This window comes from Podospora pseudoanserina, chromosome 5, assembly GCF_035222485.1.
Source record: "Podospora pseudoanserina strain CBS 124.78 chromosome 5, whole genome shotgun sequence".
In the NCBI taxonomy this organism is placed as follows: domain Eukaryota; kingdom Fungi; phylum Ascomycota; class Sordariomycetes; order Sordariales; family Podosporaceae; genus Podospora; species Podospora pseudoanserina.
In genome coordinates, this window is record NC_085924.1 from 2,842,403 (window position 1) to 2,867,716 (window position 25,314).

A 25,314-nucleotide genomic window follows, 5' to 3' on the forward strand; every position below is an offset into this window, starting at 1 on the left:
AGGATATCTTGGAGAGCAAGCAGGCCACCCACAAACCTTCCTTTCCTTTCTTTTTTCTTTTCATCTTACGATTACATTAACTACAGGAATACAGTATTGGCCCTGACTTATTGGCACCTCAGCTTTATAACAGTGCTGGTTTGGTCAGGTGACGTCAGGTGCCTGTGCCCCACTTTCCAAACTTAGCTAGTGGAGTTGCTTCGAGGAAGTTGTTTATTTCTGGCTGCAGGCCACAAGCTGGTAATTACTCTTCTCTTTTTACTTCTTTAAATCAAAATCCTACGAATACAGCCATCACTTACTAGTGCCTTTGCCCTGCGTAATATGCTGCCCTCACATCAACTGCCAACAAAGATATACTAGCTGGAGATTCGTAGCAACGATGACAGATCCTAGAGAAACACGGCAGAAGATGGCGCTGTAGGTAGGTTAAAACATTAAAGCTAGAGTCGGGCAGTCAGTTAAATATCAAGTAATTGCCTTTGAAGAGAGTTTTAGAATTAAGTCAGTTTATCTCTGTGTTTGGAGTTTGGGAATGGTGGCCCTTCGAGAGTCTCTCTTGCCGACAATGCAGCTCTGCGTATCCCTGCAACTTGAATAAACACCAACAGAAAAGATTGGGAGCCAGGCATGCATATAAACAATAGGGTGTGCTGTGCATTAAGCGGCTCAAATCAACAGAAGTCTTAAAATTTTTGCACAACTTTTTTCTGACTATACCGTAGCGTTTAACTGACTTAAAAAGGAGGGCGACCATTCGGTAACTCCTCACATCAACTCCAATGGCACACCTGCCCACGCCGTGTTATCCACCGCTATCGAGCGGTTTCGATAGGATAAGTCTCTCCACGAGCACATAATCCGGTGCGAAACGCTGCAAAGCTCCGTTAGGTTTGCTCCCGTTTTAAGGCAGCTGTTATCCGCAGAACGGAGAACGAGAAAGCTCGCCACGTAGAACTGGGATATCATTCGTCCAGTAAAGTGGGGCTTCTTGGGGCACGAGAAGCAGATATTTAATTTTTGATCCCGTCAAAACCGGAACAATATATCAAACCCACCTATATCACGTGGATAAGGAGGCGCTTGGACTAATGTGTACAAATGTAAGCATGCTCTTCTTCCCTTTTCGTCCTCCCTCCTTCCTCCCCAACCTGTTTCCCCATTAACACCAGCATGGCGTCGCAAAGCCCCCCCGCTTTGCCGGCAAGGCCGCTTGTTTCGCCGGGTAGCGGTCATATTGAGCCTGTACTTTGCCCCTTCTTTTTCTCTCTCCCTTGCGCAGATGGCAGATGCTGATACCTCACAGGTTTGGCTAGACGTTTCCACGGTTGAGGAGATCATCGAATACATCATTAGCGCTCGCCACCACGGCAGCGAGTCGATTCTTAGCTTCCAGTGGCACTCAGACAGACTCGACCATCTTTTTGAACAACTGGACGCCCGACTAATCGCACTCGACGAAAGAAAAATCCGCCGATTCGAGTACGACTACGAATCTAGTACCGTACATATCGACATCATGGGCGAATCCGAGTTCCATTATCAGGTTCAAGCTGGCCTTCGAGACTACATCAAAAATCGTCTTGCAGAGCGTATTGCCACCACGGATGATCCCACGATTCGCCGCCTAATGCAGTCTATCGAAGAGAGGGGTACCTTTAACATTCTATACGAAAGGAAGATCCATAAACAAGCCGATGTTTCGCTCGGCCAGGCGGGCGCCCTGCCATCTCTGGTTTGCGAGGTCTCGTAGAGCGAGCCACGGAAACATGTGGAAAGGAAGGCGCGCCAATACATCAACTGCTCAGACGGCAAGATCCGAGTCGCTCTGATCCTTGATCTTCAATATCCCTATATGAAAAAGGCGTGGGTTAGTCTGCTAGTAGCGGGCAGTCCAAGCGACTGGGGTACAGCATTCTGAACTGTACCATGATGATGATCTTGTTCAACAACCTGTTGGACAGGTTGATCTCTATCTCTCTGACTTGGTCAGTTTGGCTGGTGTACCAACAGCGTTTTGTCGCCCCTCGACTGTTGAGTTGGCTGCTGGGGTTACAAGGTTTGTCGTTTCTTTATTTCGGGCAATATAATAGATCTAACATGCCAATAGGAATCCCACAATCACCATAACGTTCGAACGACTTCGGGCTATCTTCCGCAAAGCTCGCCATTTACACAACCCAACCAAATTCATAACGGAGGCTACTGATCAAGAGCAAAACCCGTATGAGGAGTCCGAGAGGCGTGTGGCCGAGGCGCGTTCTGAAGCACGCATCGAGATGGAACGGCGTGTGGCTGAAGAGCGCAGCGAGGCCGAGAGGCGTGTGGCCGACGCGCGTTCTGAAGCACGCATCGAGATGGAACGGCGTGTGGCCGACGCGCGTTCTGAAGCACGCATCGAGATCGAGCGGCTCATGGCCGAAGGCCGATTGGGGGCTAAGTAGCGCTCCGGAGATATGGCGACCTGTTTGTGAGAAGGAGGGGCACTGGAGGAACAATGTTCAACAGGTTTAGGTATTTGTAGCATGCTCTAATTCACCACTCTTCTCCGTCTCTTTCTCTGTATAATCTATCGGCGATAGCGATCAGACGAGCGATCCACAACACGGTTATCCGCCGGTTCAGACAGGAGAGTAAAATAAGGACGGTTATTACCGCCTCCCTCATTACCGTAAGGTAGATTACTTTTGTAGGAAGGCTTTGTAAGAGAAGGATATTTATAAGCGCCTCCCAGTGGCTGATTAACTGCTCCCCGCTGACTGGGCCATACTGGCCGTCGTCGGATGAGGAGCGGTATACCCGGGAGGGTTACCTACTAAAGCAATTGCTGACAACGGCCATCACCAAGTTCCATATATCCTTCGACATTTGGACCTCTCCTAATGGATTCTCTTTGTTGGCCGTTATCGCCCGCTTTCTCGACGATCGTAACTCCTTAGTATAGATATTGGTATTGCTGGCTATTTCTAGTCAGATAATGCCGCTACTAACAACACCTGCCTCTATACCTTTCGCAGCCTCTCTCCGCTCCTGGCATATTTCCTCTCCCTCTACTCGTGATGGCCTCGGGAGACCGCCCCACCAGTCCTCAAAATGCGCCGCAGTCGGCTTCTTTTCGGGCGCCCCAGTGGTGGGTGGGGGGCTTTAAAGGCCGTGCACTGAAGCCCGATCCGGGGTTGGGATGCCCCAGCCGTTTTTGAATCTCGTCTTTCAAGGTCTCTAAGTTATCCGCGTTTGTTATTTTACTGGGAAGAGGGTAGGAAAACTCGAAGTCAAGAGTAAGGATCCTCCGGTTAGCATATAGAAAGTTATAAAGCGCTGGATCCCCTAATGATACCATTTCCGTAAGTAGGTTATATTTAGCCTAGAATTTCTCGAGAAGACGAGGATCCCCTAGCTCCTCGGCGTGAAGATAGTGTAGCGTCACTCCTTTGACGTTTCTTAAAAGGATAGCAGGAATCGGCCGCTTGCTGATTCGGTACCTGGTCTGCCTTTAAAACATCGGAAGCGAAACCGTACGTCTTGTGAAACGAGGATCAGTAGTAGGAACTACCAGTCTTCTGGAGGTCAGAGCATATACCTTGGCCTCGCACTCATGGAGTAAAACGTCCCGTTCCAAGGAGAGTAGTGCAGGGATGACCAAGCCCTGTGAGCGAATGGTTGAGAGGCAAACCAGAGAGCAGCCATATCGTACACTTGACTGGAATACTGAATAACGTATATTATAAGCGAGTGACCCATATAAGCGAGTGACCCACTTCCTTCGTGACATGACACCTTCGCACTCAACAACAATTTCCTCAACCATCCAAGATGCCTTCTAATTCAAATGAAGCCCACATAATCTTAGCCCTCCAAGCGCTTCAAAACGACAAGAATCTAAGCGAACGAGCCGCAGCTAAGATCTATGGAGTCGATCGTAAGACTCTAGGGCGTCGGCGCGCTGGCCGGCCTGCACGACGCGATACTACGCCCAAATCGAAAAAGCTCACTCAATCTGAAGAGGATGCTATTGTTCAATACGTTATTGAGCTATGTGCACGAGCTTTTCCACCAAGATTACGTAGTGTGGAAGATATAGCCAACCAACTGCTACGCGTACGCGACGCGCACCCTGTTGGTAAGCTCTAGGCACACAACTTCGTTAAACGCCAGCCACAGCTCCGTACGCGTTTTACGCGTAAATACGACTACCAGAGGGCCAAATGCGAGGATCCAAAGGTCATTGCCGAGTGGTTTACGCTCGTACGGAACACTAAGGCTAAGTACGGTATTATAGATAACGATATCTATAACTTCGACGAGACTGGGTTTATGATGGGCATTATCTTCGCGGGTATAGTAGTTACAACCTCGGACGGCCTTAGCAAGGCAAAACTAGCCCAGCCTGGTAACCGCGAATGGGTAACGGTAATCCAGGGAGTTAATGCCCTCGGCCGGGCTATCCCTCCCTTTATCATCTTAACCGCGCAGTACCACCTCGCTAACTAATATACCGAGTGTAATCTACCGTCTACCTAGCGCATCGCAACCACCGATAATGGCTGGACTACCAATCCGGTAGGCCTAGATTGGATTAAGCACTTCGACTATCACATAGCGTCCCGTACAAAGGGTAAATACCGGTTGCTAATCCTCGATGGCCACGAAAGCCACCACTCGACCGAATTCGAGCGCCACTGCCAGCAGAACAACATTATCACGCTCTATATGCCTCCACACTCCTCCCACCTCCTCCAGCCACTCGATGTTGGCTGCTTTGGGCCGCTAAAACAGGCGTACGGTCGCCAGATCGAGGACTTAATGCGCATACATATTAACCACATAAGCAAGCTCGAGTTCCTCTGTGCCTTCCGCGAGGCCTTCTTCGCCTCTATAATAGAGAAGAATATACAGGGTGGCTTTGCGGGTGCTGGCCTTATACCGTACGATCTAAAGAGGGTACTTTCTAAGCTAGATATAAAGCTTTATACGCCAACACCTCCAAACTCACGGCCCGGCACTGTATAACCTTAGGTCTCCTAGACACCATACAACCCTTAAGAAGCTAATTCACAATTAACGCTCATTAAGACTCGCATTATTAACTATCAAAATAGCTCCCTAACTTCAATGCTAGCTGCGGTAGACCAGCTTACTAAGGGTATAACGGCTATAATGCACCAGGTGGCTCTCCTTCGTGCAGAGGTCTCTTCGCTCCGTAAGGCCAATGAGGCACTAAGTAAGCGCCGGAGAGCCAAAAACACGTGTGAGGCTTGGAGGGTCACTTACTGTACAAGAGGCACAGGATCTACTGGATCAGAAGGCCGTGGATGGGGAGGGAATGCAAGAAACGCAGCCGGATAGTAGTAATGCAGGGGGGCTCGTACGAAGGTTCGGTGCTGTGGTGTATGCGGTAAGCCTGGCCATAATGCGCGCACTTGCCAGGAGGCTGCAGAAGCATCTGATTCAGCTGTTTCTGATGTAATTATAGTTAATTCCTTGTGTTGATGTGGTGCAATTGAGGATGGTTTGTCAGGGTGTGGTGGGAGGTGGGTCACTCGCTTATATGGGTCACTCGCTTATAATATACGTTATGGACTATCGAAGCTGCTAACTATTAGAAGATGTGCCGGCAAGGGGACGAACCGAAGTGAGTCTCCGCCACACCCCAGACGTATCTGCGAACATGTGTGCTCAGGAACGCCAGCAACATGCAGAGAAACAGGGGACGGAAGTAGCTGTTTGTAGCCAGAACCAGCTCGATGGCGGCAAGGATGTTAGTAGAGCCGGGGACGAAAAAGTCCAGGACGGAGACCTGGGTTAGGGTCAACGGAGTTGGCGAGGTGTTGTTGAATACGGTCATCGTGAGTTATAGGCAAGACAAGAGACCGGCCCGAGTTTATGAAAGAGTCCCGGAGGATCTTGGAGGGCTGAGAGATGAACCGATATCTCAGCGACAGTGCCTCCTCAAGAGGGAATTCTGTTATTCTTATTTGCATATCGCCCCAGCTTTAACAACCTTAGAAGGACGTGTAGATCTCCAAATCTAAGACATGCCAACATCTTGCACTTGTAACGGGCCACCCCAAATCTCGCCTTTTCCGTTCGCTGCAGGGTCCTGTCCTGATGGCGCCAATTCATCCCCGCGATGAGTTGTCGATGACCCGCGCATTGCCTGCTTATTGCTCACCGTGAGTATATCCTCAAGGCGAGTTCATGCAACCTGGCGTATTCCGGCAATTGAACATGGCTGAACATTTTCGCAAGAATGTCCTGCTCTTGACAAAAACAAAGGCCCCCAGTTTCTGTTTGCGATCCAAGCGCTCAATGCCGTCACTACGCTCATATCCATCCCCGTCATACTCGCTCTTCTGGCTTACGCCGCCGTCGTCTATTCTCAGCGACGTACTCCCAAACAGACACTGAGCGCCCGCCAGCTATTCGCTCTCGCCGATGGAAGGTGGCTGACAGCTTCATATACGCCCCTTTCCATTTTCGCAGTGTTGCTTTTGGCAGCGGCTCTGACCCTACCACTCGTGTGGTCCCTTGTCGTATCTACTGAGACTATCGCCGTTGCTAATAGCACGAGCGGAAACCGTTTGGGCTTCCCCGGCTACCTAATGGCACACGATGTCGACCCAGCCGAACTGTCCATGGCAGGACAATACGATGCCGTGGGCAAAGCCTGGAGTTGTTTATTATCTACAAAATTCATACAAGCTGAGCCTCATGTTTGGGGCTTTGAGCACTACAGCCTGGCCGTCCCGAATATTCGTGGTTCCGTTCAGCCAGATAGACCCTTTGTTTCAAAGATGCCCATGGGACGAATACGGGCATGATTCGTGCCATGCTTTGCGTTTGAATAGCAGCGTTCCGGTTTGCACACAGATTCCCGACGAGGACTTCCCCTCACCTTGCCCTGAACCTAAGCCGTTTGCGTCATGGATGACAACCAACGAGGGGCTTGATGAATATTTCCTTGTCAACATCTGCGCTCCCCGGTAATCAGAGTGGTGAGTTTCTACTTTCCATTCACCCGCTTCTTCTTGGCCATCACACGACGGTAGCTACTAACAGATTGCTAAACAGCGAGCCCATGGTCAGCGAGCTGGGACAGGCAGGACATCACAGAACAGCTCTACATCCAAGTCAAACACTCCGAAATCGTCAGCAGATCGTTGCAGAACTTTACCACGGTTTGCACCGTCAACACAACGCGTGGCTTTTTTGAGCTCCCCAACTTCCGCAACGACCTTACCCCGGGTCGCCTGGTAGATTCTGTTCCCTCGAATGGGGAACTCATGAACCCCCCTGATAGCTGGTGGTACGACTTGCCAGCACAAAATTCAAGCGAGCCATGGAGAGGGTTAACTTAAACCGGGATATGGGAGACCGACCACGAGGCAGTTTATGGCACCTTTGTCGCCCCAGGGCCGCTTTCCATCTCAGCTCGAACCCTGGTCGGTCCCGGCAGCTTTTTCCACGAGGCCCGAAGACTTTCTATCTACCCCAGCGCAACCTGGTGGGACGCTTACCGCACAATGTGTACCGGCACAGGTGTTCCCCTCTTTGACGAGTTGTCGCTGAGGTTTCGGCGAGGCTGTCGTGAAGTGGGAGTCGATGCGAACTTCATGGACGAAAGGGAGGCCGCAAGACGAGCAGCAGACCTGTTGAGAGGATTTTTCAATGGGTTATTTGCGGGCCGAATATCGGAGAGATCGACACAGCCATCTCGTTTGCCAATGAAGCAGTGCTTACCATTTGGCCGCGGTCTTCGTTTTCGCCCTATCTCGGCCGCCCTATTTACTACGCCCCCAAGGCCGAGGCTGTCAAGCCACACAACGCTGGAGGAATTGCAGGCATCGCCGCCATCTCGGTTTTACTTGGCCTGCAGGCCCTTGGCATCACCATCCTTCTCACTCACGCTGTGCATCTACAGCTCACCCACCTGGACGGAGACTCTTGATTCGGTCGCCATTATCCGCATTGCCAATCAGCTTGGCAACGACGCGGAACCCATCAGTAAGATGCTTCTGCGGCCCATCGGCGGGGTGGAAGACAAGAACGCGTTGGAGCATCTCGGCACCGTGAACGCCATGGTTGGTGTCGCTGACCACCCGAAGGAAGTACCAGACCCAGAAACGGCATCTTCCGCTGGATCTGCTCGTTCCCCTGATGAAAATCTCAACAGCGTTCAACCTTGATACTGGATTCATACCCGTCTTGGCAGTTGGTGCACCAAGGGTGATCAACCGCAGAAAGGCCCGCACCTCTTGAAGAAAGAACAAAGTCTAGTTTTGTGTAATGAGTGGCTAAAGTTTGAAAGTGGCAAAAGAGTTTTGAGTGTGGTTGCTAAAAGTGCTGCTTCAGTGGATTTTGATTAATGTACAAATCACAACAGGTAAACAAACACGAAGCTCTAAGGTAGAAAGGTATACAGTTTTGGGAGATTCATCTTAAATGTGAATGACTCCAACCTATGGTACACGCATCTGTCCAGGTAGCTACGCTGAATATGCCCTCCAATCCTTTCCAAAGTCCTCCATCCTGTAAGATTGGCCCTGCCATAAGTGGCATCCCCCATCCCAAAGTCAACGCCGCAGATACCCCAGGTCCGTATGGTGAAGGCATATGGCGTGAAACTAGCCTGCCACTGCGGGTTGAGCTGCGTAATCGATCGACGCTGAGCAAAAAGGATCAACCTCATCAAAGAGCTCTCCAGTCCGCTTAACATGCGGCCATTTAGCGACATGACTGAAGGAGGAATGTGCATCATTTTAAGGACTTGGGAAAGGTATTCCCCTCGCGTCCGGTTATCTGTCGCGTTGCCAGGGTAGTTGGCCTTCGACTCCCCAAACCAAACAAAGTCGTCGTCGGAGTCAGTGAGATAGCTCGTCTCACAACTGGGATCTATGACCCGAAAAAGAAAAGTCGTCTGGCTGCTGACAGGCTTCTTTGGAATAACGGCTCCATTTCGGTCGAGGATATCAGCAATCGCCCCTCCATATTCATAGCTGTCAGGTTGTTGCGCATGCCAATCCCTCAGTGCCAGGTCCAAGTCGTTTCCGTACATGACAACTTGCTGGGACAGACTCGGATTTGTAGCAGAATCCATGTAACCGCTCGTTATCAGGCGGAGGCCGGTGTTTTCGAACTACACCTCTCGAACTGTCCCCGGTCGACAATTCATCAAACGCCAAGGAAATGGTCGTGGTCCTCCAGATTCCTGGCGACGGCATCTCGTGTCGTGGTAGCAGGTGTTGAAGGAACGGATGCGTCCCGCTCCATCGCGATGGCAAGTTTCGTCAAAGCTCTCTGCGACGCGAATGCGAGAGCAGTGGATATTGGCATGGCGATGCTTGATGAAAAAAGGGTTCAAGAAAGTCGCAGGAGAATAGCGATTAAGATTCGCAGATGCTAGAGGTTGTAACGAGCGAAAGATGGCATCAAATGCGTCATTTGGTTCGGGATGCCAGGGTACTACGGCCCGTGAAATGGTGGGCTGGAGCCGACGTAGACCGGAATCTTGAATGTTGGGTTGACGCAAAAACCATCGATATGCAGCCTGAGGTGTGATCAGATCTCCATTCCAAATAGACACATCTTCAAAGGCCTGACTGAGAATATCGCGTTCTGTGTCGAAGTAGACTGAGTTACTGGGATACAAAAACCCGATTGACCTGCCTCCGAGCAAGGCTTGATTGCAGAGCCAGCGCGTCGCCTCGGATCGGGCTTCATGACAGACAAAGAGCAGTACTGAAGGTGCTCTACAGAAAACCCGCCAGGGTATCGATAGTTTATTCTCGGTCGTCAGGTCCAGAATAGGTGGACGAGCGCTGGATGGTTGGCCGACGAGTCGGGCATCCAACAACTTGTCGGCGCCCGCTGTTGGCTCATGACGCGGGCGGGCTGACGTGGACAAGTCGTGAGCGATCTGGCCCAAGCCGTTTGGCAATGAGAAATTCCCTCCAGATAGCGACTCTGATCTTAGCGGGAAGTCTGGGGAAGCGGGGGAATGACTGTGAGCTTGTCATGATTGTGACTTCGAAATTGGCTTCGATATAATGAAGGATAGTGGTAGGGCTGACAGGGTATTAGTCCCAGTCAGTGTTCAGGCGGTTCTGAGAACTTTACTCACCGGCTTTTGACATCGGATTTGTGTACCCAGGTGTGTCTCGTAAAACTTGCCAAGTAGACTGAGCTATCAAAGTTGCGATGTACCGAGGTAAAAGGTAGAAGAGTGCCAGATTGTGAAAATAAGATTCAAGTCGTCTCCCAGCCAGCAGAAACAAAGAGCAAATGATACGGATAAGAAAGTGGGAATATGTGATGAGATAAGGTATTCGCTGCTATTGTCAGTAACAATTCACTCCGGCACTTGGAGTGCAACTGGCAGAATATTACCGGCACATGAGGTGTATCTTATCGATTAGATCATACAATCCTCCACACTCTAGTCTTCCCAAGATAGCCCCTGGGAGACCGCGACCTGATACTTCCAACCTCCTCATCCACCTCTTGTATCCTGCCTGGATTCTCCTGATAGACCACCGTCCTGCTCCAGCTAGCCACCAGCCGCTCCACCCCCACCTTATCCAACGCGTGTGGACATACTTTGACAAATGTCCAGTCTTCACCATGTTGCCTCAACAACATGGCCAGCCCAGGGTAAATCTCGACCAAAACCTCCTCTCGGTCCAATCGCTTGACCTCCACCGTCTGAATCGTATCCTCGCCATCTCCCTGTCCGGTCCAGGCAAAGAAGCCCCTTACTATTCTCGGTCTCATAATTTTCATGACCTTGTTCTTGGGGTCGAACTCTAGGGCCTTGTCCTTTTGAGAAGAATATCTTGATCGGGCAGGAAAGTCAGCAGCACCTTGCAAGGCCCTTGAGTTGGGCCAAGGCACAGTCCAGTCTGCAGCCCAGGACGGCAAGCCCTTGATGGCTGGTGAAGACTTGATCAGTGACAAAAAGAACCCAGGTCCGTGTCGCCGGATAAGAAGGGCCGAGTATCCTGCGTACACTTGCGCCACAGGCGTGAAATAGCTGATCTTGTCCAACTCTTCTCGACCAGCTCCCACTCCATCCAGCCAGTGAGCAATATTGAGAACCCCAAAGATCTTGTCTCTCGGGTCTTCACACTGTCTGCCCCTTGTCTCAATCAGCAGATCCAGCAGATGCGAGCCTCGCGAGCTCCTTTCTTGGCTAGCAACGGGCTTTTGTCGTAGCAAAACAAAGACCCTGCCCACGTCGATATCCCCTTGGCCTTGAGACATCAGCATGCTCAACAGATGCATAGCCCGCTCTCCAGCTGTCTCTCGATTACCGCACAACACTCGGACCCTCTTCATCTCTGGGAGGGAAGCCTCCTGCAGCACCCAGACTCTCTTGAACCACCGTCTGGAAAAGTATTCTCTCAGAACCCGGTGCAAGTCACTCGGCTCCGGCGGTCGCCTGGGTATTACCCCCATCGAGTAGACCATCCACAGCTCCCTCAGCAACCTTTTCACCCTTTCAGAATATCCTCTTATCAGCCGACCTATCTCCTCCATTCGTACGGCGACGTCGTTGCTGACCTCTTGCAGCTTGCCGAGGACGCCTTCTGGCCGGTGAAGAAACTGAAGGGCCGACTGTGGACTGAACAGACCCCCAGATGGCACCGCCAGTTTCTCAGCATCAATATCATTGAGCCAGTCGTACAGCCCATCTGTCTGTGGCGTTCCCTCACCGGTGTACACCACCACCTGTCTCGCCGAGACAAATATCCTCGACATAAGCTTCACCTGCTGACTCCTTTCCTCAAGATCAGCCTGGTTGATACACACAGCATCGATCCACACCGTCCTGCTTTTGCCCTTCCGCCGCAGTCGTCGCATCGCCAGCTCACAGTTGTGGCCTATCCCAAGCTGTCGGTATATCCCCCTTTTCGCATTGAACACCAGCGAGATGTGACCCGTCTTTGCAGTCTCACCCTCCTCATCAGCCCAGGTATACGACAGCGCATCGTACGTCGGGTTCGTCCGCAGATCCACACTCCTAATCTCCCCCCTCAGTGGCGCCATGTAATCCCCCTCTGGGAAAATAGTCAACAGCCTCACCGAAGTGGGCGTGCCCAACATTTCAAAAGTATACCGCTTTGTCTCCTCCAGCTCCTCCTCTTTCTTCTCCCCCCCCTTTTCCACCTCAGGCCTCTTCCTCAACTTCATCCCTCCCCAAACCTGCACCCTCAACCACAGGTTCTGCACCTCCCTCGGCAAATCCACCATCTGCCTCCCCAACCTCTTCCACTCGTTGATATCCCCTGCCCTCCGACACAGTCCCACCGCCCACCAGATCACGAGCACCACTTGCACGATGCACATGATCCATAACACTAAGATAGTGATGCATGGTATACCATAGCTCCATGCGATTCCCTTTAGACACTTTCTCGATATCTCTCTTGGAGATATACCGTCTCGTCTCCCACGGTAGATCTGGACAGTAATAATACCCGGCCAGGAGACAGGAATAAAAGGCATGAGGACAACAACGAGAAAGATGAGAGGGATGGCGAGGGGAAGCGGGACAATAAACAAGCCCCCCATTATGTATCTTTGCAAATTCGATAATGAAAGCTCAAGCAATGTAGCAAAAGAGATAAAAGATATTGACCATTGTCTTGGCCGTAAGGAACGTCATGAGTAGAAAAAGAAAGAGCTGTTGGTCAAAAAGAGTGACGAGTCAGCCTCGCAGCTGCGCTGAAACAAACCACCACACACCCATCCGCCGCGCCGCACTGGAGCTGAAGATGCAGATGCAGCCAGCCGCAAGCAAGTGAGATCTGGGGCGTCGGGAATCGAGTCTGGAGTCAGATTTGGCGGGCTGTGTTGTCTCCACACACACACGCACCTTCTCTCCCAAAATCGTCGCAACTCAAGTGGCCATTTCCCGAGGCGACGGCGCCGGTGTAGAATGCGTGATAAAAATACGTCGGTGACGAAAGAGTAAAAGAATGACTGAGCGAAGGTGTAGAATACTCGGTGAGGAAAGGAAAGTATTGACTAAAGTGCTGGTCTACAACGGTGTGGAGAGAGAGAGGCCTTGGCACGGAGCATCCCGAGGTTCGCTCAACGTCATTAAACACAAGTGCTGCCTTAACCCAACATCAGGACATGAACATGTGCATTTTTCACAGCGTTTTTATCCGTGTGTAACATCATAAAAGTACAATTTTTTTTGCCCCGCCAAGGGTATTCACCCTACTACCATCACCTCACAAACTCATTCAGAGACTTTACGTCTTCAAAGCTGACCTTGCCATCCCCCTTCACGTTGGCAATGTGAATCTTGGTCGGTTGATCCTCCGCCTTCTTGTCCTGAATCCTGGGGTGAGTGGTCAGCTCAACAGCCTCTGGTACCACGCCCGCCTTGGCATCTGCAATCTCATTGACGTCGTCCTTGGTCAAGACATCCCTAACCCGAACACCGCGGCTGGACATGAGGATGGTTCTCGGCCCTTGAAAGTGGAGGAATAGCCTGTCACCCCATATCGTCCTTCTGGTGGCCGTTCTCAGGTTAAACAGGAAACTGGCAAGTCCTTTGTAGATCGAGGTATCGCGCATAGCGTTCCAGAATCTGGCCACTCGGTCGGGCATGAACCTCTGGGAGGCGGCTTTTATCGAACTCGGGACGGCGGGAATTTGGAAGCTTAAGGTGGTGCTCTTGAGACGGAAGGGCCGTGGGGGGTTCTTGTTGATGGTATAAGCGACCACGTGTGATGGGTGTAAAACAATCTCCTCCCCTTCCTTGAGAACCATATCATAGACCTGTCCTGGCGCCGAGAGAGCTGCCAACCCTCGGCCAGTGATGTATGTGTTGCCCCAGTGTGCCAGCGACAAGCCTTGCTGGATGCGGGGCGATAATCTCAACGTGTGACCTGTCCAAGCAAGAAGCGCATTCCTTTGCGCAACCATCCAGTCGGTTGTGCCATCGAGACGGAGAATAGAGAAGGTTGTGTTGGCGGACTTGGTGGCTATTAAGGCGGTAACTGGGCTCGTGGAGGTTATGCGCTGGTAGAGGAACGGGATGCCAAGAAAGGCTCGGCTCATGGGGGAGAGAATCGAGAGGGCGGAGTGTACCTGGGAAACAAACGATCAGTTCCCATAACCAACATGAAGCTAGATTTGAAGGAGCCATACATTTTCAACCTTGCCGCCTACTGACACCAAGATACCTCGTCTTGTGTAGAGCCGCTGGGATGCCGAGAGGGAAACCGACAGCAGGGAATGTGGAGCGCCAATAACCTCGAATTGGGCATCTTGAAGCTGTCAGCAATACAATCCCATCCCCACACTAGGTAGGTGTCCAGGTTGCAGCAGCCTACCCGTCTGAGCAGCGCGGCCTGCGTCAAAGGCATCGGGGCCTGGCCGGTTGGTGGGGGATGCGCTAATCTGAACTGTTCGACATTGCCAGCAAACAAAGCTTGGCCTCGAGGAGAGGGTTGTGGTGGTAGGTCGTGTTAGCCTTGTTGTTTGAGATAGCCTGAGAAGAGGCGCTTGACCGCGCATTGTGGCCTTGAAACCACAGCGAGTGGCTCGTCGTCGTTGTTATTCCTGCGGATGTCGAGACTTGGGGATGCGGAAAATGCAGGTCCCGGTAAATTCCATGGAACCAAGCTTGGGATGACACAAACCCGTTCGAGCACTGGACTTGGCACCGGCATCTTCAAAAGCACAGGCCACCTGCCAGCTCCCAAAGACAGCGCTCTCCACAGCGGACACCCGCCAGGGTTCAGTGGAGACAGCCTCTGTTGCCTTAGTGATTAACCCTCAAATTTGACGTGGCTGGCGCTAAGAACACCGGATCCACTCGCTTCAGTCGGAGCACGGGCACCAATTTGTTGGAGGCATTGACGGGAAATGCCCACCTGAGCACACTTGCATTCGTTGCAGCCTCACCGCCTCCCATCAACAAATCGGCGTCTGCTTTCCTCGCCTTCACGCCGTATGCCTTGATCCGACAATTCGAAGCCCTCCACGAAATGTCGGTTCGCGTTGTCGCCAGAATACGCCCTCTTCTCGAAAAAGAGCTGGACAAGGACGTCATTGTCACGGCCGACAGAGCCCAGGATGGCAAGCCCTTGACCATCGTCAAGATCCCGAGCCCCAAGAACGAGGCCGAAGAGTTCTCGTTCGCCTTCAACAGTGTCTACGACCAGGCCACCACCCAGGAGGAATTGTTCACCGCTGAAGGCATGTCCACCCGCTGGACATCGACGCGTTTCCGGAACCGAGACTAACCGTAGAACAGTGGCGCCGCACTTGAAGGCGTTGTTCCAGGGCTATGATGTGACAATCTTTGCCTATGGAGTGACGGGTACGGGCAAGACGCACACGATGCGTGGTGGGCTTAAGCTGGCCGAGCGTGGTGTCATCCCCCGGCTCTTGAGTAACGTCTTCCGTAGAGGCAAGAAACTGGCCAAGGACAGCAACGGGGAGACAACGGTGGATGTGGCCTTGTCCTACTACGAAATCTACAATGACAAGGTGTTTGACTTGTTAGAGCCACCGGAGAAGCGGACCCCTTCTGGTCTTCCACTGCGCGAGAAGGACGGCAAGACAATGGTGGTGGGTTTGTCGGAGCGAACGTGCGAGGATCTCAAGGATTTTGAGAAGCTGTACATTGAAGCCAACAACAACCGAGTGACGGCTGCCACCAAACTCAATGCCCACAGCAGCAGAAGCCACGCCATCTTGCGGGTCAAGGTGACACAAACGACGGGAGACATGGTCCGGGAGAGCACGGCTTCTGCCATTGACCTGGCCGGCTCGGAAGATAACCGGCGGACGGACAATGGCAAGGAAAGGCTGATTGAGTCGGCCGCCATCAACAAGTCGCTTTTCGTGCTGAGTCAGTGCATCGATGCTATCTCGCGTGGCGACAAGCGCATTCCATATCGGGAGTCCAAGATGACACGGATCTTGTCGCTCGGCCAGAACAACGGCATCACCATCATGATCCTCAATTTGGCCCCCATTCGCAGCTACCACCTCGACACGATCAGCAGCTTAAACGTTAGTTCCCGGGCCAAGCGCATCGAGGTTCGCGAAATTGAGAATGAGGTTGTGTTCAAGCAGCTACCGCGGAGCACTGTTGGGTTGGGTGGCCCCAATGTCATTCGTCAGCCTCTTCGGCCATTGGCGAATGCACACAATGTTGCCACGGGTGCTGTACTCGCGGCGAAAGCTGCTGAGAAGGCTGCCGAGAAAGCCGACAAACCGGCCAAGGCTTTTATGGTTTATACTGACAAGAAGCCTGCCGCTGCCCCAGCACGGCCCGTGCCTGCTGTAGCTAACACCTCCTCCAAGCTCCAGCCTCCAATGGTGATCACCAAACGGATTTCGGATGTCACGGATTCGGCGCTCAGGCCATCAAAGCTCGCCCGCCCTACCCAAATCGGTCTTCCCCGCCCAGCAGTAGCTGCGCCGGCTAAGGAACAGCAATTATCTATCTCGGCAGCGCAGATCGAAGCCATGGTGGAGAAGAAGGTGGCCGAGATTCTTGCCTCCCGCGCTGCCGAACTCACTCCCCCCGCGACGACCCCTGAGCCTGCCGCACAACCCAAAGAAGAGATCAGCGAAGACGTGAAACGGCGGTTGGAAGCCTTGGAGAAGCGTATCGAGAAGGAATCATCCCGAGAGGACGGGCGGTCGGAAGGTCTCCGCTTGTTGCTGCAGGCACGCCAAGCGAAGGAGAGAGGCGAAGAGGAGGAAACGCTGCGGCTGTACGAGAGCGCATTGCCGTACTTCCCCGGACAGACAAAACTGTTGGCGAAGATTGAAAAGCTGAAGATCAAATTGGGAAAGATGGCGCCAGAGGAGCGGACAACACCCAGGAAGACCAAGAAAATTCTGGTGCTGAGAGATGAGGACGGAGAATATGATGGGACAGAGGCCGATGTCGAGGATGATGTTCCTCTCCGTCAGCGTAAGACGTCTAAGAAGAAGGTGTCCAAGGCATCAGATGGAGAAGAGAGCACGGGGCCAGCTTCGCCCAGGACACAGCAGCTGCTGGATATTGTCAACTCCAGAGATTTGGCGCTTATCAAGGGCCTGCATGGGTTTGGGGCCAAGAAAGCGCAGGATCTGGTTGATGTCCTCAATCTTAAGGGGGATGGCACCGACGAGGTCAACAGGATTGCGTCATTGTCGCAGCTGAAAATGCTGCCCGGCATTGGCACCCGGACTGTGGAGAGGGCCTATGAAGGGCTCACTCTGGAGGTGTAAAAGTTTTCGTTTTATTTTTCGTCTTTGGGTATTGTCTGTTTAGCATGGCCTGGAGTTTTGAGATTCATTACCGGAAGGGAGTTCAGGCTCACATTGAACCATAGCATATTGTTTTTAATGTTTTTTTTCCGGAGCATGTCACACTCTTTGTTTGGGTATTCAGTTGGGTCGGGTGTTAGCTTTGCGTATGCCAGATACCACTGCTGTTTTGACTTTTGCAATAAAAGCTAGATGTTACTCTTTTTCTGGAGCACAACTGATACTCACAGTCACCCCCGCATGCCTCGGTCACTCCTCATCAAACCGGTGGTTACTCACGAGCTCCGCAATATGTTGTCACTTCGGGGATTTGGTCCGGGATACTGCCAAGCAAGCCACAGCTCAGCTCCGGATGTGGCTGGTGCTTCTCCGGGTTTCTCGGCATTGCGAGGCGGGAGCTCGCCATTGCATCATTGAATGCCCCACCACCCTCAACCCGCTGTCTGTAGAGGTGGGTGGATGGATAACATCTCCGAGTTTCGCACCGCGGCCCGGATGATTTCTGGCGACATTTCTTTTTCCATACTCTATTCCTACAGCGACAAACATAGCCACCATGGCGCCCTGAATAGCGTCTCTCGACAAGCTCCGAGAGTCCATTGTGCCGTCATTGGCACCTGAACATCTTTTCCAACCACCTCCGCGCGATTTGTGCGCCGACGACCTGTCCACTGGCACACCCATCCCTGACGACGCGCACATTGCGCGGGAGAACGCGAATACAAAAGTCGAGTAGGCTTCCGGTCGAACGAGGGTCTCGCGCCCCCTCTCCTCCAGCGCCATGGCTCCCCAGGCGCGAATCATGATGTCCTCCACGACAACCTTCCACCGGGCAGCTCTCTCGCCTCCCTTCTCCCTCCTCCTCCGCACTCGAACCAGAACAACCACACCATGGAACAACACCCACCGATTATCTGCCCTCTCCCCGTCCTCGCCCCTTCGAGCCGTCTTCCACACCAGCTTACCCCGACTATGGGGCCCTCGCGGTCCACCAACACCAGAACCCACACAGACACAGACACCCACAAAAGGAGGACCAAAGGGGGCAAAACCACAATTTGACCCCCTCGCGGCGATAGACAAGTCAGCTCAGGAGCAACGCAAAGCTGATTGGGCGATTATGAAGGAAATGTCGCGGTACATTTGGCCAAAGGACAGCTTCGGCGACAAGATGAGGGTCATGATCGCGGTTGGGTTGTTGGTCGGTGCCAAGGTGCTTAACGTGCAGGTGCCCTTCTTCTTCAAGGAAATCGTCGACTCTCTCAACATGGACTTTGGGACCACTGGCGGGACTGTCACGGCTGCGGCTGGGGCTATGATTCTAGCGTACGGCGGCGCGAGGATAGGAGCTGTCGTCTCGCAAGAGTTGCGAAATGCGGTTTTCTCCTCGGTGGCTCAAAAGGCGATCAGACGGGTGGCCACCAAGACGTTTGGCCATCTGCTCAATCTGGACTTGAGTTTCCACTTGTCCAAGCAGACGGGTGGTTTGACGAGGGCGATTGATAGGGGTACCAAGGGTATCAGCTTCCTGCTGACGAGCATGGTCTTTCACATTGTGCCTACCGCGCTCGAGATCACCATGGTTTGTGGCATCCTCACTTATCAGTTCGGGTGGGAGTTTGCTGCCATCACGGCTTGCACCATGGCGACGTATACCGCTTTTACCATTTGGACTACGGCATGGAGGACAAAGTTTAGGAGGCAGGCAAACGCGGCAGACAACCGCGCTTCGACGGTCGCGGTGGACAGTCTGATCAACTACGAGGCGGTCAAGTACTTTAACAATGAAAAGTACGAGATTGGGCGCTATGACCGGGCCCTGCAGCAGTACGAGAAGAGCAGCATTAAGGTGGCGACTTCTCTGGCGTTTCTGAACTCTGGACAAAACATCATCTTCTCTTCGGCGCTGACGATCATGATGTGGCTGGGTGCCAAGGGGATCGTGGCGGGTACGCTGTCAGTGGGTGATCTGGTCCTCATCAACCAGTTGGTGTTTCAGCTGTCGGTCCCTCTCAACTTTTTGGGGTCTGTCTACCGCGAGCTGAGGCAGTCACTTCTAGACATGGAGACTCTGTTTAATCTGCAAAAGGTCAACGTCAGCATCAAGGAGAAGGAGGGCGCCAAGGCGTTGGCTCTCCCCAAAGGCGGCGAGATCAAGTTTGAGGATGTCAACTTTGGATACTACGAGGACCGGCCGATTCTCCGGAATTTGAGCCTCACCATCCCCGCGGGCAAGAAGGTTGCTGTGGTCGGACCGTCTGGGTGTGGCAAGTCGACGCTGCTCAGGTTGCTGTTCCGCAGCTACGACGCCCAGAGCGGGAGGATCTTGATTGACGACCAGGATATCAAGGATGTTACGCTTGAATCTTTAAGGAAAAGCATTGGTGTCGTGCCGCAGGATACACCGCTGTTCAACGACACTGTCGAGTTGAATATTCGGTATGGGAACATGGACGCCCCGGCGGAGGACGTCTTTGCCGCGGCGCAGAGGGCGCACATTCACGACAAGATTGAGTCTTGGCCCCACGGGTACCAAACCAAGGTTGGCGAAAGGGGTTTGATGATCTCTGGTGGTGAGAAGCAGCGGTTGGCGGTTTCGCGGTTGATTCTGAAGGACCCGCCGCTCTTGTTCTTTGATGAGGCGACGAGCGCGTTGGACACGCACACGGAGCAGGCGTTGATGAGCAACATTAATGAGATTTTGCGGGGCAAGGAAAGGACGAGCGTTTTTGTTGCTCACAGGTTGAGGACGATATATGATGCTGATTTGATTATCGTGCTGAAGGAGGGAAGCTTGGTGGAGCAGGGGACGCACAAGGAGCTGCTGGAGAAGGGGGGGTTGTATAGCGAGCTGTGGAGTGCGCAGGAGAGATGGGGGGAGGAGGAGATCAACGCTGAGAAGAAAGAGTAGATGCGTTTGGACATGGTGTATACGGTAATTGTATGTACATCTGTACACCACCTTTTCAACATGAAGTAGTAAAACTGATTCATACCTTTAATTTGGTGCTTATGGCCATGGCATACACAACCTGAAGGGCCAAGCGCGAGTCGGTTCAAATCGGCCTATTACCTCGGCCGGGAATTATGGCGAGCACGGCATGACGTCTTCCACTCGGCCACCTCCACCCCGAGCCAGCACATGGCACCCCGCACTGTCAACTCCGATGCCGCCGGATGCAAGAGCGGGAACCCATATTTAGTCGTCCACGGTATCGGTATATGCCTACTTGATTCCCATCTACCTTAACCTCGTCTACTGGACTCCAGCCGACATCACCACCTGCTAAACCTTCACCATGTCCCCCCGCGTCCCCCCCAAAGGTGTCTACGTCCCCTCCCCGACCTTCTTCCTCCCCCGGGGCTCCTCCTCCTCCTCCTCCTCCTCCCCCGAAAGCACCCACGGCCAACTACCCGTCGACATCCCCTCCCAAACATCCCACTCCATCTTCCTCGCCCGGTCCGGCATCACAGGTCTGGTGCTGCTAGGCTCGACAGGCGAGGCGATCCACCTCTCCCGCACCGAGCGCGCCTCCCTCGTCTCCGGCGTCCGCAAAGGTCTCGACGAAGCCGGGTATCCCAACTACCCCATCATGGCCGGCGTCTTGACCAACGGCATCGACGAGACCCTTCAATGGCTCGACGACTACGCCTCCGCCGGTGCAGGTTGGGGTTTGGTGCTCGTGCCGGGGTATTTCGGCGCTGCTGCTACCACGCAGGAGGGGATAGTGGAGTATTTCAGGGAGGTTGCGAAGCGGTCGAGGATACCGGTGCTGGTGTACAACTACCCTGGGGTGACGAACGGGGTGGTGGTGCAGCCCGAGACGTACACCAAACTCGCGGGGTTGGAGAATGTGGTTGGGGTTAAGATGAGTCATGGGAACGTGTCGATTCATTTGCAGGTTGGGCTTGACCCGGGGATTAATCATGAGGAGTTTAGGGTGTATAGCGGGTTTGGGCAACAGTTGGGGCCGGTGGTGTTGTTTGGGGGGGCCGGGGTGATTGATGGGTTGGCGGGGTTTTATCCGAGGACGGTGGTGAGGTTGATGGGGTTGGTGGAGGGGGGGGAGCTGACGGGGGAGAGGAGGAAGGAGGTTCAGAAGTTGCAGTATGTGGTTAGTAAGGCGGAGGAGTTTATTGTGAGGTATGGAATTTTTGGGATTAAAGAGGCGGTGTTTAGGGTTACAGGGTTGGGGACGCTGGAGAAGGGGAGACCGCCGCTGCTGGGGGGGCTGGCAGAGGGGGAGTGGGAGAGGGGGAGGAAGTTGTTTTTGGAGGATATTGAGAGCGTTGAGGAGGAGTTGAAGGGGACGTGAGCAAGTAATACTTTATTTGGTCAGGCACAAGTTGTGACATACTGATGGAGCGTGAAGAACCACTCCAAACATCGGGACTACATACACTTCTAAGCTGGACGGGCATACCAAACTCATATCCGATAAAACATGTAAAAAATTCAAGGCTACTGTGAAGTGTTCGCTGCGTTCCATCAATACAAACTCTTCCCCCCCTTCTGTTTTTTTTTTTTTTTTAATGAGTTTCTTCCCTTTTTTCATTCTCCTTCTCCTTCTGCTCAGGGCGCGAGTACCTAGCTTACACTACACCTGGCAAACACTACCAAGCTTTGAGCAACAGGAGACTCTCCACAGTATCCACCAGCCCATCTACCCTCCATCCACGTTCAACCTAATCCAGCTGCCCTTGGCTAAATACTGTAGCCTTGCCCATTCCAAAGTCCGGGTCACAGTACCCGTGTATTCGCGCCGAGAAGGTTGCCCCCATGAGCGTGTGTAGAGTCCACACTTCTTGATTACCTCCCATAAAGAACTCCAAGAACTCCTGCTCTCTGTTAATCGAAGCCGCAGCCTGTCCATCCAGGGATGGCGCATTGACTACCCAGCGCCCACAGCCATCGAGCCAGCTAACATCAGTGTCAACGTCGATTACCCAACAGCATAAACATGTCCTGTGGGTCTATGGCCCCTCCCAACACTGCACCGTCCTTCTTGCCGTTGGCCCAAAGCGCGTTGGTAATCTTCAAGTCAGCGGGATTAGAATCTTGCCAGTCATCACAGACCACACAGTTCTTTTGCTTCGCCAAGTACTCGCCGACAAATAGACGATAGGCAAAGGGCCTATAGAGTCCTCGTCGGGTACCCCAGACTTTTGGACTCAAAGTCTGCCCCCACTTCACTTCGGGTTCGCAGTCGTTCGGGTACTCGGATTGGACATCAATGTCCCCAAGAGTGAGCGAGATCGTGATCGTCTTCAGGTTAGTGTTGGACGATGGGAGCAGGCGATCGGAAAGATGGCGGCCGAAGGTGGGCGGATCCCTATACCTCCCAGTCAATGAGTATAAATCCTCTTCTCCTCCTCCTGGCTTCCCCAGTTCCGTGAAGCGGTGGAGGTGGATGTGAAGATGTTGAATCAACCGCGGAGGGAGGACGCATCCACCAGGCAGACGGGACGATTTTGGGACCTCTTCTTCCTCTTGTGAAAATACACTGTCAAAACTGCAAGAAAGTGTGCTGGCTCAATAAATCGTGTCATCTCCTTGAATGACAGGACGACGGATCCATTCGAACACCGGTAACCTCTAGTCCAGCTCAGCGTGTACTTGGCCCACCATCTCGTAGTTCTGGCTCAACACATCTGTTTCGGGGTTGAAGTAGGCGACTGCTTCCAGTCGCCTGCCCACAAGATCGTGTCGAAAGGACAGTCGATAGTACAACTTCATCGCTCGTTCGTGGGCTCCCCTACACACATGAAAAAGAGGCTTGGGAGAGCTGACGTTCCAATCGATTTTGGGTTCGTAGCTGTTTCCTAACCAGTCCGGCATCCTGGACAACAATGCTCCCAGGCCTTGTCGACTGGTCCATCGAAAGAAGGGATGATCGGGATGGAAACGGGGCCTCTGGCGGTTTGGAAATTTCTTGTCCACAAGATTGACCTCGACCAAACGAGAGTTTGATTCCAAGTCAAGTAGAAACTCATCCCATATCTTATCTTGAAGTTCAACTGGAAGCGACCTAAACCGGTGCAATATGGTCGGGGTGGTCTCGACGGCCATTTTGGTCTTGATGGTTGCAATTGTCTGCTGAGTACGGATATCGCGGTCAAACTGAAAAATGATGCAAATGCCAACTAGCAATGGATATTTGACTTGGTAGTGGGAAGAAAGGTGGAAGAGAGCACACTCAGCACAGAGTGCGTTTGTGTGGGCCACCCGCAGGTCGCTCCGTTGCTCCTGCAGCTCTTTGCTGTCGTTGATTTCTTCCACAATCCAGTTAGCAGCGGGAGTATAAGCTCGTACTTACCTGTTTCTTTTACAGTGGGCGAAGCCACTGCCTGCCTTCTGCCACCCGATTCAATGTTCAAGCAAGTCCTTGTGTAGACTCTCTATGAGCTAATAAGGCGGGGCGACTGTTCTTCCGGCTCGGCCAATCTCATCAAGGCCTGTTGACTCATATCGACCACATTCTGGACTTCTTTTCAAGAAACCAACCTTCACTTCCATCATGCCTTCCAAAACAGCCATTCTAGTCGTTGACATCCAAAACTCCCTGGCGACAAATCCATGCACCAAAATACCTCATGCGGCCCGGGTTTGTGAGGCGGGAACCAGCATTCTTCAAGTAGCTCGGCAGATTCGAGACACCCGAGTACGGGAACATAGTCTTCCTCCGGGCTTCATCACCGTATTTGTGCAGCACCAAGAGTCGCCAGAAGAGGGGCTGTTGGTCTTTGGAACAGACCCTTGGGGTTTGGTCTTCAAGCCACGACAAGGTTTGGAGAATGGAGAGGACTTTGTTGTCGCAAAATCAGTCCGTACGTCTCTTAATTCCGCTGTCCTTGAGCCAGCGCTAAGTTCTTGCTTGTGACGTAGGCACTGCTTTTTCCAACCCGGTGCTTGAGCAGATACTCAGAGAGCACGGCGTGGAAGAGTTGGTCATCTTCGGCATTCAGAGCGAATGCTGCGTCGAGGCCACCTGCCATGGCGCCATCGATGCTGGCTTTGCCATCACACTGCTTTCAGGGGCACACTCGACGTATCCCGAACCCGAGGCCAGACCAGAAGAGATTGAGGCACAGGTAGAGGCCCGTGTGCGGGCAAGGGGAGCGACAGTGGTCAGGTGGGAGGATGCAGTCGAGGTATGGGAGAAGAAGGGCCAGGTCCTCGGACCATATCAGTAGGGATTGAGTGATAGCTAGCCGCTCACAGACTCATCATACCTAGGTACCTCAGATACTGACTCAACAAACACCTCAGCTATGACTTCAAGATAGAGCATTGCGCTCCGACCTCTAGCTAGGCAGGCATGCCATTGTTTAGCTACCTACCTTCTTTGGAGGCCTACTATCGCTATGCAGTGCCACGATCGAATGTAACGTGGGGTGTTGCCTGTCAGTTGTGTGAGGAGAAAAGACAATGGAAAGATTCTAGAACACCAACCACTGCAGTCCAACACACCCATTTCGCAAGCATGGAGAAAATGCACGCAATACTATATCCCTGGGACCTTGCAGGAGGGCCTCTGGCAAACAAAAGAGACTATCGAGCGCCCAAACGACCAGGAAGGGACATTACACTTCGATTTCAGCGCACGCAATGCCAATCGTCTTGTCGGGAGCACTCTGGATCGGGAAGGTCCTTTGACAAGCAGACCAGCGCCCAGAGCGTTGCCGATGCGCGCGGATAGCCCGGTTCGGCAGTTGGAGAGGCGCTTGGCAGCCATCCATGTCACCCTCCCCTCACTCACCCCACGGCACGGGATGGTAGACACACGACAGTCACACAGACAGAATGCATGAAGCTCCCCCTCAGCTCACCACCACATCGACAGCTTGACCCCAACCCGGATACTGGGGAGGGGAGCTCGACGACGTTTCATTCGATCAGCAGTGTCGTGATGGACGGTTGGAAACCACCTCCCAGATCTGTACCATCTGTCCGTGCCCTTATTCTTGGACCTTGGTCCTGCAGTTCTTGGGAGGGCAGAAAGACAATGTCGTGATACCTCATTG

General features: G+C 52.8%; 9 protein-coding genes across 9 annotated transcripts; 6 read left to right on the top strand and 3 right to left on the bottom strand.

Annotated features, from left to right (window-relative positions):
* Window positions 1–1,064: 1,064 nt before the first annotated feature.
* On the top strand, window positions 1,065–1,753 carry QC764_0081840 (uncharacterized protein; the record flags this gene model as incomplete). The annotated part of the gene is made up of 2 exons (XM_062940808.1): window positions 1,065–1,245; window positions 1,307–1,753. The coding sequence occupies exons 1-2, from the start codon at window positions 1,174–1,176 to the stop codon at window positions 1,751–1,753; spliced, it is 519 nt and encodes a 172-aa protein (XP_062799271.1). The 5' UTR covers window positions 1,065–1,173.
* Window positions 1,754–1,929: 176 nt separating this feature from the next.
* Window positions 1,930–2,468, top strand: QC764_0081850 (uncharacterized protein; the record flags this gene model as incomplete). Its single annotated transcript, XM_062940809.1, is given in 3 exon segments — window positions 1,930–1,988; window positions 1,994–2,059; window positions 2,111–2,468. Coding segments are annotated over 3 exon segments (459 nt in total). The 3' UTR covers window positions 2,445–2,468.
* A 3,131-nt stretch (window positions 2,469–5,599) lies between these two features.
* Window positions 5,600–5,845, bottom strand: QC764_507400 (uncharacterized protein; the record flags this gene model as incomplete). Its single annotated transcript, XM_062948004.1, has 1 exon — window positions 5,600–5,845. One exon carries the CDS (start codon window positions 5,843–5,845, stop codon window positions 5,600–5,602), a length of 246 nt encoding a protein of 81 aa, XP_062799273.1.
* Window positions 5,846–10,416: 4,571 nt separating this feature from the next.
* QC764_507390 (uncharacterized protein) lies at window positions 10,417–12,570 on the bottom strand (the record flags this gene model as incomplete). The annotated part of the gene is made up of 1 exon (XM_062948003.1): window positions 10,417–12,570. The coding sequence occupies one exon, from the start codon at window positions 12,568–12,570 to the stop codon at window positions 10,417–10,419; it is 2,154 nt and encodes a 717-aa protein (XP_062799274.1).
* Window positions 12,571–13,233: 663 nt separating this feature from the next.
* Window positions 13,234–15,194, bottom strand: AIM24 (Altered inheritance of mitochondria protein 24, mitochondrial; the record flags this gene model as incomplete). Its single annotated transcript, XM_062948002.1, has 3 exons — window positions 14,349–15,194; window positions 14,164–14,282; window positions 13,234–14,103 (listed from the first exon to the last, which is right to left on the bottom strand). The coding sequence occupies exons 1-3, from the start codon at window positions 14,530–14,532 to the stop codon at window positions 13,234–13,236; spliced, it is 1,173 nt and encodes a 390-aa protein (XP_062799275.1). The 5' UTR covers window positions 14,533–15,194.
* QC764_507370 (uncharacterized protein) lies at window positions 15,006–17,250 on the top strand (the record flags this gene model as incomplete). The annotated part of the gene is made up of 2 exons (XM_062948001.1): window positions 15,006–15,216; window positions 15,275–17,250. The coding sequence occupies 2 exons, from the start codon at window positions 15,006–15,008 to the stop codon at window positions 17,248–17,250; spliced, it is 2,187 nt and encodes a 728-aa protein (XP_062799276.1).
* Window positions 17,251–18,070: 820 nt separating this feature from the next.
* ATM1 (Iron-sulfur clusters transporter atm1, mitochondrial) lies at window positions 18,071–20,200 on the top strand (the record flags this gene model as incomplete). The annotated part of the gene is made up of 1 exon (XM_062948000.1): window positions 18,071–20,200. One exon carries the CDS (start codon window positions 18,071–18,073, stop codon window positions 20,198–20,200), a length of 2,130 nt encoding a protein of 709 aa, XP_062799277.1.
* Window positions 20,201–20,588: 388 nt separating this feature from the next.
* QC764_507350 (uncharacterized protein) lies at window positions 20,589–21,605 on the top strand (the record flags this gene model as incomplete). Its single annotated transcript, XM_062947999.1, has 1 exon — window positions 20,589–21,605. One exon carries the CDS (start codon window positions 20,589–20,591, stop codon window positions 21,603–21,605), a length of 1,017 nt encoding a protein of 338 aa, XP_062799278.1.
* A 2,189-nt stretch (window positions 21,606–23,794) lies between these two features.
* Window positions 23,795–24,483, top strand: QC764_507340 (uncharacterized protein; the record flags this gene model as incomplete). The annotated part of the gene is made up of 2 exons (XM_062947998.1): window positions 23,795–24,117; window positions 24,176–24,483. The coding sequence occupies exons 1-2, from the start codon at window positions 23,808–23,810 to the stop codon at window positions 24,481–24,483; spliced, it is 618 nt and encodes a 205-aa protein (XP_062799279.1). The 5' UTR covers window positions 23,795–23,807.
* Window positions 24,484–25,314: the final 831 nt, after the last annotated feature.